Source organism: Siniperca chuatsi, linkage group LG12, assembly GCF_020085105.1.
Source record: "Siniperca chuatsi isolate FFG_IHB_CAS linkage group LG12, ASM2008510v1, whole genome shotgun sequence".
In the NCBI taxonomy this organism is placed as follows: Eukaryota; Metazoa; Chordata; class Actinopteri; order Centrarchiformes; family Sinipercidae; genus Siniperca; species Siniperca chuatsi.
This window is the reverse complement of record NC_058053.1, coordinates 13505448-13519650: the sequence shown is the minus strand read 5'-3', so window position 1 is coordinate 13519650 and position 14203 is coordinate 13505448. Positions and strand designations below refer to the sequence as shown.

General features: G+C 39.4%; 2 protein-coding genes across 9 annotated transcripts in view; one reads left to right on the top strand and one right to left on the bottom strand.

The window, feature by feature from the left end:
* LOC122885440 (plakophilin-4-like) overlaps positions 1-186 on the bottom strand; it is a 79590-nt gene extending 79404 nt beyond the window's left edge. Inside the window, exon 1 of the mRNA XM_044216528.1 lies at positions 16-186. The gene's annotated coding sequence lies outside the window, so the exon portion shown is untranslated. The remainder of the gene's footprint in view (positions 1-15) is intronic.
* The window catches only part of LOC122885441 (coiled-coil domain-containing protein 148-like), a 28389-nt gene that overhangs the window by 567 nt on the left and 13619 nt on the right, over positions 1-14203 (top strand). For 3 of the 8 annotated variants that reach the window (XM_044216537.1, XM_044216539.1, XM_044216541.1), the window contains exons 2-9: positions 1254-1349; positions 1783-1904; positions 5738-5841; positions 7159-7250; positions 7356-7507; positions 10565-10660; positions 10827-11008; positions 11939-12077. In XM_044216537.1, coding sequence (XP_044072472.1) covers positions 1295-1349; positions 1783-1904; positions 5738-5841; positions 7159-7250; positions 7356-7507; positions 10565-10660; positions 10827-11008; positions 11939-12077 — 942 coding nt within the window. In that variant the 5' untranslated portion in view covers positions 1254-1294. Of the gene's footprint in view, positions 1-177; positions 395-465; positions 637-1253; positions 1350-1782; positions 1905-5737; positions 5842-7158; positions 7251-7355; positions 7508-10564; positions 10661-10826; positions 11009-11938; positions 12078-14203 lie in introns of those variants that run through there. The other 5 variants (XM_044216538.1, XR_006380114.1, XM_044216535.1 and 2 more) reach the window with 5 other exon arrangements.

The following is a 14203-nucleotide window of genomic DNA, read 5'->3' as shown; positions in this document are numbered from 1 at the left end:
AAGGCAATTAAATACCTTAGGAGGATTGTTGTTGCGCTGGCTGAGCTGCGGCTCGGATCTACATTGGAACATCTAACTTCATCGGTAAAGTCCCGTCGTTTAGTCCCATGCATGTGGAAGAGTGAAACGCGCCTCCATAAAGCTACAGTCTGGAAGAGGAAGACGGCCCCTCCGTTGCTCCCTGCTTCCACCAGCAGTCCCAGGCAATGCGAGCGTGCATGACGTCAGTGGGAATGTGGGAAAGCAGTGAGCACTCCTGATTGGTTGCGACGGGAGCAGGGGGTCTTCCCAAGGAGGTTCGCATCGTTGAATTAACCAATGACAGAAGAGATGATAGTTTCCTTGGTTACAAATGTTGTTAACCTATACACTGTACAGAGAGAGATAGCACAAGGTAAGCTAGGGTTCAGTAGGTAAATGTTCATTTTACTTTACTCTCATAGCAAAGACTTGATACTAGTCGTGTGTTATAGTGTGTAGTTTAGTTATATTACGAGACTCTGTAAAACTTGCAAGTGTTCCTACTTACAATGTTTGGCATATTTTCAATAGTCTAACTTCAGTGTAGACCTAGCTAACTGAAAGATAATAAAACAATGCTCCTCTGTGACACCTTTCCAGCTCACCTACCTTTTTGTAAGTGTGTGTAGCTTATACCTTTGTGTGCCCCCGTATTATTATTAAACTATAGTAGGGCTGCAGCTAACTATTATTTCCGATTATTGATTATTTTCTCGATTCATCAAGTAACTTGTAACTTGGTTGAATTGAATAATCGACTAATGTTAGGCTGCTATTATGTCCTGAATCCTGCCATTTGGTGTTAATATATGAAAAGTAATAATCTTGCTCTGCATTTCAAAAAAGAAGCCTTCATGTCTGTTAGAGATGTGAGCAAAAATTGGCAATTATCTTCAGTGGATCTAGAACAGAGCATCAGTTTTAATTTCACTCATAGATTAAATCCGTTCCTGCATACTGCACACTAACCTTTAACTGACACAATGCCTGTATGGCCAGAATTTTTCAAAGCTTAATCCAAAACAAAGACATAGAGATGTTCCAGCAGCATATTTGATCACACTGGGTGCACCATCTGTCCCCTCACAAACACTTGTGAGAGTCCACTGATTTTCTAACAATGTCATGCAGACCTTGATGGCAAAGTTTGTTTTTTGATGGGCTTTATTGCTTTTGGCTTCAAGCTTTGCACAACCTCTGTATTTTTCACATGCAGTGATTTATGTCTTTAGTTTGCAGGCACTGTAGTGCATTCACATAGAGCTCTACAGTGATGAGTGGAAGGGATCTGCATACATTCGTTACAAACTACAAAGCAGAAGATGTGGGTAAGTCAGCAGAAATTGGGTCTGAAACTTTGCTGACTTGTGACGTAGTGGCCCATTGATCTGTTGAACAGATTTGACCCGAAGTCCCCATGTTGAATTCTCTAGGTAATGTCAAGTCTTTGATGCTTTTGTCTGAGGCAGCATTGCTTGTGTTTATTCACCTGCCTCTTTGAGTCACAGCTAAACTACTCAAAAAAACTGTCTGACACAGTTAGTTTGCTCTCTGCTTTCCCTCTCCACCTACCCCCAGTCATTTCCGAATTACCCATACAATCCATTAGTGCTCAGCTGGTGCTGTCCCTCTGTCTTTACCTCTATTTCTTTCGTTGCTGAAGTCAGCATAAAGACTTTACTTCAGACATTAAAAGTGATGAGATTTTCGACAGTTCCAGTGATCCTAATTCATCCATATCATTTGCTTCCATCCATGCAGAAAAATTGACACTGCGTATGAAAAATGGTCTTGGCAGCTCAAAGTACAAACCGGCTGAATATAAAAGACTTCAAGCCATTGTTGATGCCAAACGCCTGGAGTGTGATCTAACTGGACAAAAGGTAAGTTTTGGTCATTATCAATATCATGCTTGTGCTTAAAACAACAATTATTTTATAAAATCCATTCCTGTTACAAACATGGTGATTCAAGAGTAAATGAAGAAGAATGTGCAACATCACTATGATATAAAATGTTTTCCAGAGAGCAAACAGGCCTCATTACCCACCACAGGAAGAGCTTGAACTGACAAAAACCTGATTTTAATGTGAGGTGATAAAACAGCATGTCTCCAATAGTAGTAAATACAGCCGTTTCTTTCTGTTTGTCTTTCTTTCCTCTCTCTTACACACACCACATACTGTAAAGGGATTTCATTCCATATAAAACAGGCATTGCATAACCTTTATAGTTTATCCAACAACATGAAACAGAGCAGTAATATCACTGCCATACACAATAGCATCAGCAGTTTCATGAATATTCATTTGGCTGCCCGGGGTTTTCCTATAAAACTGTTTGAAGTTCATAGTCGTCTTACTCTGAGCAGAGCAAAAAGTTAATGCTAGGGGCAATGGAGATAAGGCTGTTAGACCTGTGGTGTTTTAATTGGTAAACTGTGGCAGACGCCTTTAGTATCATTATGGTTGCCCGTGGCTCCTTCCAACCCTGCTCTCTGCATAACCCAGATAAGACAGGCTATGTTCACGTTCGGTCGCCCTGCTGAAAGGCAGGCTTTCTGAGCATCTCTCATTGGTGATGTATTAGAGGGTAAATAAATGACCATGAGTTGCCTCAAGCATGGAATCATTTTTGCTCTCCAGGAAGAGACTGGCAGCATTAGTAGATACTAAAACCCTAAAATTTTGCCTCTTGATAAGATTTTTCTTTTCAGAAGCACTGTACAAATATGTCAGACTATCAGAGAGAGATGCATACAGTTTATACAATTGTTCAACAATGAATATTTAAAAATGAGAAAAAAGAGATACAACTTAGCCAATACTGATACTAACTAATAACTAATACTGGAGTACGGTCTAGACCTGCTCTATAGGAAAAGTGCAATGAGATAACTTCTGTTATGAATTGCCGCTATATAAATAAATAAATAAATAAATGAATATCTTGGCCCAATTAGAAAAAATGAAAGTTCATAATTGGAACACCACAATCCTGTGGGAGATTCTTCACTGTTTAATTGCTATGTTGTTAATCCTTTATTAATGCACATATGCACAGAGATTATCTCTATTTCAAGATCTAGATTCAAGAAAATGTAAAATAGGAAAAGACAAACAAACAAAATTCCAACATACAGCTCAAAATTAAAGAAAACAGTTACAAACAGCATTTAAAATGTCTAACAGTTAAGTTTGGAAATCTTCAAATTGAATAAGAGATTTGAATTAAAATTGTTTCTGTCATTACATTTGGACATAATATTAAAGGCTTACGCACCCATGGTCCACACACTTATTTTGTCTAATTAGGCTCCTTCTCAGGACTGTGTGGGCATGTAGGTGACTGGGCTTGATTGACACCTGTTCATTTTGTTACACCCCTTTGGGAGGGAGACGTTTCACCATTCTAAATTTGTTGACCTAATGTAATTCCAGTATAGCTCCACTCAACGTCAACCTGACTATAGCTCTAATCAGCCCGAATAACTGGAAACACCTGTGCAGGTGTACAAGCCCTTTACAACAGGTATTCAAAGCTCAGATTGAACACATCTATAGGTTAAAAACTCCTGACATCATATTTACAATTTTGCTGTAATCTAAGAGCAAAGATAAAAAGGCTTTTTTTTTCATGCAGAGAAAAAATATTGTACAATACAATATCCTTTTCCCAATTCACTTAAAGAGGACCATCCCACCTTTTCATAGAGGTACAATAGGCCTTTTTCATAGAAGACATTTTGATACGTCACATTAGGAAAAGCACAGTTTCAGGGTCCTGGGCAGTGAGCGAAATCACTCCTTATTTGCTATATAGTGTACTATGTTTACCCTCCGCCATTTTATTTGAGTGTCTGAATTCTGAGTAAGAAATGTGTGCACGATACAGTGTCCTGAAAAATTCTCTCACTGGAACGAAAAACATAGTGTCCACGGCATGTACACTACTTTCTGCTACAATCCCACAATGCACAATGTGCATACATTGTTAATGTTTTATTAACACCTGTGCTTTTCCTACTATGACAAGCCAAAATGTCTGCTGTGAAAAAGGCCTATGGCAAGTGAGAAATGTATAAAACACAGTCCAGTGGGAGAGCCATGCATTTATACAATATCTCCATAGTCAAGTACAGACATGATTTTCGACTGTATTATGGTCTTCTGAATAGCAGAGGAATATCATAAATTGCTGCTATAAAAATAAATTTTTGACTTTCAACTCACATGTTCCATGTGTTTCAAATTTTTGTTCATTTCCACATTTCCAATTTGGGAGCCCTGTTATGCAGGGATCTTAAAAATACCGCACATTTCGTTTATCAGTGTCAAGGCTGTGTTTGTCTGATATGAGATATCTGAAAGGCATCAAAATCAGACTGTAAATCTGCAAGGTTTGATGAAGATGAGCTACAAAATGGTGTCATATATATAAAAATGTAACATTACAACATGTAGTGGCAAAGATATGAATACAAGAAACAGAGGCATAGATTTTCTCTGAATCAGTTTCATACAAATAATAAAAAAGTGAGTGGTGCTCACTGAAATGGTGGAAATGTCTTTTCTTGGTAAAATGTGAATGGGAATCTGACTGGACACTCTGACTGCGGTTTAATAGTTAATATAAGATTGATAAGGGTGGATATTAATGATTTAGTTTTATTTTGCACAGTGAGACTAGAAATCAGTTGATGTAAGTTTAGCTCCAGGCACAGTTTTTGTAGTTCAGCTGAATTATTAGACAGCCAGTGCAAATTAAGATAATCTACGATACATTGGCTGGAAGAGGCACAGGATGACATCAATTTGCCCTTTTTCTTTCAGAGCAGCACTAGTTTCAGATTGACCACTGTTTATTTCAATAACGATAAAATGGACATCACCCCGAGGGCAAATGTCCAGCACAATATATTCAAACTTTTGCAACAACAGTAGCAACAACTTGACACATAAATCAGCAAAATAAATCTCCTTTCAGATTAACTATTAATATGAAATAGATTGTACCCATGTATTAGTTATGTAAGATTTTCTTTTGTACAATTATCTGAGCCAGTGGCCTGTGTATAAAAACACTGATAGAAGACGATGAATTGCTGCACTGAGAACGCTCTGACACTGGGCCTTGTTCTGTCTTGATGAAAAAGGAAAACAAAGGAGAGTAGATAAAGACTCTTACCTCCCCCTCCTCTCCTAATAACATGCCTCATGCGTGTCATGCATGTTTCTACTTGATTATTTTAATTTGCAGCTGTTTATTTTGCTTTCATGCTTCAACAGTGATACTGTTTCAGTTGAATTACCTAAGTTTATGAGCCTCTCACAGACACAGTAATGCTAATAAAGGCTGAAGGAAATGTCTGTTTACAAATACACCTGATGTGCAGAGAGGAAGGGAACAACTTATTCGTAACTATAGGATACAAAAATGATCTATTTCATGTTTCACCGTCCTTGCAACACCATGATTTATTCACTTTATAGTTGTTACACTTTTCCGATGTTGTAAAATGGTCCATATAAACAATGCATTAAAGCACTCCAGATTCAAGTTTGTCCAGATTAAGTTAATTATTTGTAGGAGGAAATAAATGTCATGGCTAAAGTGTATTTAAAAGCAAACACTCCAGCTATTTTTTTCCCCCCGAGATTATTCCAATTCCAGGGAAACTGTTTATTCTTGCTGTGCATTAAACCTTGTCTTATAGGTTCAGAAGACTCGCTGTGCAGCCAAGGCAACCAAGGAGAGCTCCATATTACGGCAGCACAGACAGGTGTGGAGCAGAGAGTGCCCCAGGCTGCAAAAGACTGAGTAAGAGCCCTCTATTACTCCCTGTCATTATCTGCTGCAGTTTTCTGAATCTGCTATTACACCATGAATCCGTTCCACTTAAGCCCCATTGAGCCCAGACAGGAACCTGCACGAAAAAATAGGGTGTAAAAATGGGGGAGAAAAGTAAGCCCAAAGAGAAAAATGTGTCAGGGAGAAAACAAAAAGAGAAAAGATTTAAGCTGATTTTCTTGCAGTGATGACATTGAATTAAAGGGTGGGTGGGTGTGTGGGTGAGAGTGTGGTAGAGCTGTGTGGGGAACACTCTCCCTTTGCATGCTGAGACAGAAGTGTGGGACTGGGGCCCCAGCGGTGTCATGCCTTGTGAAGTGAGAAGGGCAGCGCTAGCTCTGGGGTGCAGCTTGTTTGGCTGCGTAATGACTGTGTCTGAGCCACCCAAGGTTAATGATGTACACAAGCGTGAGCCTCAGTAATGAGCCCAGTCATAAAGATGTGCCACTGCTTGCAACTCTCTACACATATGTCTAGTTAAACTACCTTGGGATTCAAAAGCCACCTTGTCAAATGGGAAAAGTATATCTCTATGGTTACTCTTCCTTTATTTACAATCATGTCAACCCCGGGGCCAGTTAGTAAGAAGTAAACAATTACTGTAGCACCCTCCATAGGCTTGTTAGTGTGATACATCATGTCCCCAATTATTTGTCAAAGTTTTGGGAAAATTCCACCGAGATGTGTGTGTGATAGTCAGATGGAAGGATAGATCTGGTCCCCATCCCACCCACATACCTCCAAAACGAAACATAGCAGTAGTATGCAGTGGTGGAAAGTAACTAAGTACTGTACTTAAGTACAATTTTGAGGTACTAGTACTTTAATCGAATAATTCGATTCAATGCTACTTTATATTTCTACTCCATTACATTTATTTGGCACTTTTAGTTACTAGTTACGTTTCAGGTTCAAAATATAATCAACAAATAAATGATGATGTATTATTATCTTGGAAAATTGGTCCATTGATTGTAACTGTTGTAATATTTGATGGTGATCTGGCAGGCAGCAAGCAAACAGTAGGCTAGTTTACTCAGGGGGAAAAAAACTCAAATTCATGTAGGGTAAGAAGACCAGAATATTAAAGTTCTAAATATCTTGGCAGCTAACGTTAGGTATAGATGTGCCCAGAATTTTGAGTTAATAATTTGTGTCATTGTGCCATTATCTTGCTGTCTTTACGGGTTATCTAATGTTGTATTATGTTAATGTTAATTGTTAGCTAAATCAACTAATGTAATGTGGTTGTATTTAACACGGCTTTCTCTGTCTCTCGTGAAACAGGGAGCAGGCTGAGAATGACATCCATGATTTTCTAGAGCAGATTAGGCCAAATGGTAGAACCGACACTGCCATCTTTTCACTTCAAGATTATGGTAAACAACACTAACAGTTTTTAAATAGTATTAGTAACCATATCTCCATCAGTCTCTGTTGTACTGAACTAATATGTGTCCTTTTATGCCTGTGTTGGGGTTTAGGGCAGCTCCTAGAGAGGGAGCGGGAGGCATTCAGGATAGCCACTGTGGAGCCTGTTCATCAGCTCAAGGATGATCTGTGCTTCCGACTGGGTGAAGTACAACATCGGCAGCTCACTGCCCATCGATCAAACTGGGAACAAGTAATACAACAGGTATCTGTGTGATATAAAATAAAGAATAATCTCTGAATGTCCACTGTGGTGATAACAATAACTTTGATAAAGACAAGCCTTAACAGGGCTGAATTTGTAGAAAGCTAGCAGAATGGCAGGATTTCTAAATCTAATTCAGAAAAATTGATTTATGTAGTCTTTAACTGTACCTGGTTCGAAAAATAAAATGGTGCAGCTTTTGAGAATACTTGTGTCTTACAACTCATGTCCTTGGCTCTTAGCAAACCATTTGAGACTATTTTATCCTGTCAGTACACTCAAAGCCCTCAACAATGAATCTTAGCTGTGCTCACTCTCTGCAGGTACCAAACCAAAACAGTCTGTCCTGCACATCCAACAGAAGTTTAAACTCTCCTGCTTGTTCACACAATGATCTCTGCTTGCACACAGCGTTGTATTCACTGTCCATGAATCTCTTGTTTATTAGATATCCTCAGTCCCTAAGTCACCAATTCTGCCTTTGACTCTGAGAGGCTTTTTGAAGATCTAGAGATGAATGGCGAGATTAAGGAGTAAGCAGGGGTCTTTAAAGACAGACCATACTTGGAATGAATGTCTGCCAGCCATTTTGTCTCCTCTGTGTGGCTCACTCATGCTTGTTTCTTTCCCATGACCCCCTCTACTCTTGCTGGCCCACAGCCCCTAGCCACCTGGTTGCATGGGCACAATAGGACCCCCCCCCCCGCACACACACACACAAACCAAACTATGATGCCTCTGCTTTTTGTCTTTATTTCCCTCATTTCTTTTGTCCATTTCTTCTATTTCTTATTTCACTGTTACTTCACTCTCTGACTCACAATAAATTCAGCAAGAGATCCTTTTCAGGTGTGATATAATTGCACTTCCATCCCTGAGTGTTTTAAATGAAAACTAAAGAGTTTAAAGAAAAAGGGCACTCTGTTAAGCGCTACTTTAAAGGAAGGGAATCAAAAGGCACAATAAGAGTGAAATTTACCTCATGCCATGTTACTGGCTGTTAAAGTTTGTGAATTGTTTTGACACCACACATTATCATGTTGTTTCCAACATTTTCCAGATTTGAGAGTTAAGTTAAAGCTGAAACTGAGAAGTGCACTGTTAATTTTTATCATTTATAATTGTCAAACTGGATTTCTCCTTAATCATTCATTTTGTGCAGTGTGTGACATACATTTTTGTACTGGGTGGGTTTTCCCTTAGCTGTGTTTGCTGAAGTAAATGTATAAAAGAGATTATGCAGGTTAATAACTAGACATACAAAGCTAAGATCACTTTCAGATATAATGACCCTTATACTTGTCCACCCATCCATCCATCCATTCATCCATCCATCCACCCATTATTTTTCATGTTGCTTATCTGAGTAACAGGTGCAATGGCATTGTGGGAAGCAAAGCAGGCATTCTGCATGGTGCTCCTTCTCTAGCTGGGAGATGTAGTTCTTCAAATGTGTCCTCTGCACACAAGGAGCATGAGCTCCACCAACCTGCTAAACATTCTCATGCTTTCCAATTGTGTCTGCAGTCTTTATCCAGAGTTATGGAATGCTGAAATCTTGTGCTATGTTTTACCATATATACTTTTACCTTTTATATTGCTGATGCACTGTATATTCTATTAATTTACAGTAAGGGTCCCTATCCTTATCATGCACAAATCCTATCCAGCCTCATAGCACCTGTGTGCATATAAAGTCCATGACTCATTTCCCGCATTATACTACAAAATGGTAGAGATAGGCAATGTAATTGCCATACTGCAAAGTTTTCAGCAATCAGAATATCGAGCACATCTATGAATTTGTGTTTTTCCCCCTGCTTCCTTTCATTGCCAAATTCTTTGAATGTTCACTCATTCATAAAACACATTGACATTAAAAGAACAGTGTGTAGTATCTAGTGGTGAAATTGCAGTTTTGCAACCATTTGAATACTGCTTGCATCACCCTCCCCTTTCAAGTGCGTAGGAGAAACTACGGTTACTCGCGAAAAACACAAAAGGCCCAATCTAGAGCCAGTGATTGGTTTTTACCATTCAGGGCTACTGTAAAAACATGGCGGCCTCTGTGGAAGTGGACCTGCTCCCTATGTAGATAAAAATGGCTCATTCTAAGGTAAACACAATTCTTATTTTCAGATGATTATACACTAATGAAAACATACTTCTAAATATTATATTCCATTTCTGCCAATAGCTCCCTCTAAATATTGCATACTGGACCTTTAACTACCACTGGTGACTTAAGTCCCAACAACACATTACAACTGAATCACATGGCTAATTTTCTGTTTTTGTTGGAGAAAATTAAGATCTGGTTTAATCTGTTATCATTTTATTATAGAAAATGTACAGTATAGTGCTCATTTCTATACACTGTGTACATCTCTATAAAGTGGTTTAACAGTTCAGTATCCAGTGTGCAAACTCAGTGGGCAAAACCACAATTGACAAGCGTCTAGCCACGGCTGTAGTCTAATTGTAATTCTAATTTCTATGTCCCTTTTCTGAAGCAGAGAAACAGGCCTAATTATTTGATAAGCATTGTCTCCATTTCTAACTAGCTGTTTTCCTCCTTCTGATATCTAGCATCTTGGGAAATAAGCAGTTACTGATTACTTGCTATTACTGAATCACTCTGATGATAAATGTTTCTGAATCTGGACGTCTGAGAGAACAGGGGGGACCTGAGTTCATCCAGTACTGTTGATTTGACCTGACATAGCATAGCGAGAGGGAAGAAAGTGTTACAGCCGATAGCTGTGATCTATTGAGTCTCCTCTGTGCATCCCTACAGTTCCAAATTTGTTTAAGCTGTAAGAAGAAGAAGAGAGTCTTTCTCAAAGCATTATTAATATCAGAGGAATTCCTGGATAGTCAGAGCAAGACGTGGAACTCTCTTTGCCAAAAACAATTTATTTGATAGTAAGGTGACAGTTCATACTTGCCAGTTTGATTTCCCTGGATAAAATAAGGTCAAACTGTGCTACTGTCATGTTTGTTTTATAAGCCTGTATTTTAGATATTTTTAAAATGGTTTTATCCCTGAATCACCAGATAACCTTTGTGAAAGACCAGCAAGATGACATAAATGCAAACCTTCATGCAGAGTACCTGGCCTTGGAGGAGGAGATCATTGGCCTTGGCTTGGAGGTAAGGTTCTCACTGCTGGTTCCAGATATCCTCCTGTTTCAGCAAACCAATTTCCATTCTATATTACAGCTTACACTTGAATTTAAGAAGTGATCGCTTCAGTGTGTCACCAAATGTCTAAACATTTCATTATATATCTCAGAGATGGTCATATTGTCCTCCACAGAAGTATCATATTAGTACTTCAGATAGTCCCGTAAACATAGAAAACATTCCAGAGGAGGTATTGGATTTAGACTGCCCTTACCCAGAGCTGAAGGACTCCCTGATCCAGGCCTTCCACTCCCTGTCAGAGAGGTACCAGAGCAGGCTGCAGAGTCTACAAGAGCAACTGCAAAGAACTAACAGGTAGGCCTGAGGACAACTAAAGTTCAGTTTTGCTTCTTTTCATAATTTAAGTACTTACACATTGATTGAATAAGAAATTGTAGTGATTTCGCAGTGTATGACGACTCCCTTCAATATCTTACTCAGTCTTGATAGAAATAGGCTTTTCAGCCACCCATTTTGATGAATCCATATATAGGCAGAACTCCAGTGTAGCTGGGCAGATTAGGATAAAATATTAAAAACTCAGCAGGACATCGACAGCATATAGAGGCGCAGTCACTTCACTCACCAGAAGCAAGCTGTTGAACAAGACAAGTCTTTCTCACCAGGAGGCTGATTATATCAATGTCTCAAAGCCACTTCATAACTGGATTTTTTTTCTCCATATGGTCACTATATAGCACTTCTATGAGTAGTATATAATTTATCAACCTTTAGAACTGAAGTGAAGTGAAACAAAGGAAGAGGAACATAGTGTCATAGTCCATCCATCCATCCATTTTCTACCGCTTGGTCCCGTTAGGGGTCGCGGGTGACTGGAGCCTATCCCAGTGACTTTGGGCCTTAGGCAGGGTACACCCTGGACAGTGGCCAACTCGTCGCAGGGCTAACACAGACACAGACAAGGACAGACAACCATTCACTCTCACATTCATTCAATACGGGCAATTTTAGAGTTATCAATTAACCTACACATGCATGTCTTTTGGACGGTGGGAGGAAGCCGGAGAACCCGGAGAGAACCCACGGTAACACGGGGAGGACATGCAGACTCCACCCAGAGAGATTGTGTGATGTTGGTCTGGTCCGGGAATCGATCCCACGAACCCACGATCTCCTTATTGGGAGGCAGGAGCTTTAGCCGCTCTGCCACCGTGCACCCTAGTGTCATAGTATTATTTATTAATTTTGCCTTGTTATCATGTATTTTCTTGGAATCTGTTTCAGGTTCTGTGGCTGGTGTGCAGATGACCACCAACGCTTCCAGTTCACTTTGTCTCAGTACACTCATGACATACCCAACCACAGAGCGCTCTACATGGACATGCTGCAAAGACTCTTCCCTGAGAAAACTAGACAAGAGCTGGTCAGTACTTGCTGAAGCAAAACATGCTGAAGAAAAAGAAAATTGATTTAGTTGTTTATTAAGTAGATCAACTAAAAAAAACAAAGAGAAAATATGCAATGTATGTACAGTACACACTGGTCGGTCTTGACCTGAAACATTGTACATACAATGCTGTTTACTATGTACACACACATCAGTCACCTGAACACACACACACACATTAATATCATAAATCATAAAAATACTGATAGTTACTGATGTACCTTTTTAAAAGACTGTCATTCATCAGCAACAATTTTGATAATCAAATAAATGTTTAAATTATGTTTCAAGCAAAAGAGCCAAAAGATTTCCTGCTTTCTCATATATGATAGTAAACTGAATATCTTTGGGTTTTGAACTGATGGTCGGACAAAACAAGAGGTTTCAAGATGTCACCTTGGACCCTGGTAACTTTTCACTATTTTCTGACATTTTATGGACTGAACAACTAATTAATAAAGTATCGGGTCTAGTATCCTGTGGGATTAATCTTGGGCAGTAATGCCCACTGCCCTTTTAATTTCTCTCCATGATTGTACTGCACACAAAATGCACACATAAATGCCCCACTTCCATGGATGGACACACATATGCACATACTGTATAATGATGCACTTCCACACACACCCATCTAAAAATGTAACTCCCTTCCCCAGTCTGAAGCATCCCTGCAGTGTGAGCCCCAGGCTCCCTGATCAATGTAGCTCAGTAGCCTGAACCGAGCAGACAGACACACCAATAAGCCTGGTCAATGATCTGCTCAGCACGTTGCAGGATGTGCCATGTCACCCACAACTTGCTCACGCCACCGCCTAACATCGTCATGACAACCGCCAGCCTCGCTCTCCTCCCTCACCCGCACCCAGAGACCTGTCCTCATATCAGTTCCAGCTGGGTGCTGAATTTAGAGCTGTGATCGTTCAGCCTTGGGGGGTTGCGAGAAGGAGAGATGCGTTTCTCAACATGTCTTTCTCCACACTTTTCACTTCCTCAGAAACAGACCCAGAGTTGATGTAGTGCTGACTCCACCTAATTCAGCTATCAGTCATAATTAGGCAGGCGTGTGCAATCAGGGTGAACTACAGATTGGTTTGCTAAAACCCAACTGATTAAATGCATAAATACTATTCTGATATCAGTGTTTGGAGAAAAAAACAACACTTTTTTTTGGCATTTTCTATATCTAAAATCTAAATTAATTGAGCAAGTATGACATTGATTAATATCCAGTAAGCTCAAAGGATGGTCCCCTAGTTAAAGTGAGCTCTGCGCTTGTGAATTTTTGGCTCCATTAGACATAAAGTCTGTTTGGCAGCAGTCTGCTTTGGGCAAATATTTCCCTTGTATTTGGTGTGTGAAAAATAATTTGCTCATTGCCCATTGCTCCTGCAGACATATGGGTTGATTGGAAATTCTATAGTTAGCACTTTAATTACAGAATCATTTCTATGATTCAACATCTTAGCTCTAAGCTTTTCTTGTGTTGGTTTCTCACTTCAGAGCACTGAAGGCTGTTCCTGTTTGAGCCTTAATATTTCTCTCACCTGCCATTTAGTTCCATCTGCATACTATCATTTCAGGATGATTGCATCATTTTCTGTTGCTTTTGCCAGTCTTTTTTAAGTTCTAATGCAAGATACAACAGTGCTGTTTTATGGCTAGATAGCAGGTGTGACATATTACCACAGTTAAAGGGTTTGTGCTGTAACAATTTAAGAGCCTTGGTGATAAATCAGCTCCTATGCTCTCTTCTATTGCTTGCAGTATCCGCTGATTTGAAGATGTTCCCATTTTTGAGGGAAAGAGAATTATAGTTTCAGAGAGAGAACCTTTTTTAGGATTTTTACTTTATGCTTTGTAAAAATATTGCTTTTTTGTGAGATTGTCATTTCAGGTTCTCTCTTTGATCTTGGAGAGGAAAGGAAAGTAGAGCAGAAGCAAATGGTTTAGAGAGTTACATTAGTGACATTTACTTGCGTTGCTCTCTTAATCTCAAGATATTTGAACAAAATAATTCCTTGCAGCAGTTTGTCTGACCATGACCTGCAATTGCAATCCAAGTACATATCACTATCTCAGTGAAGTGCCACTTTATACTGTGG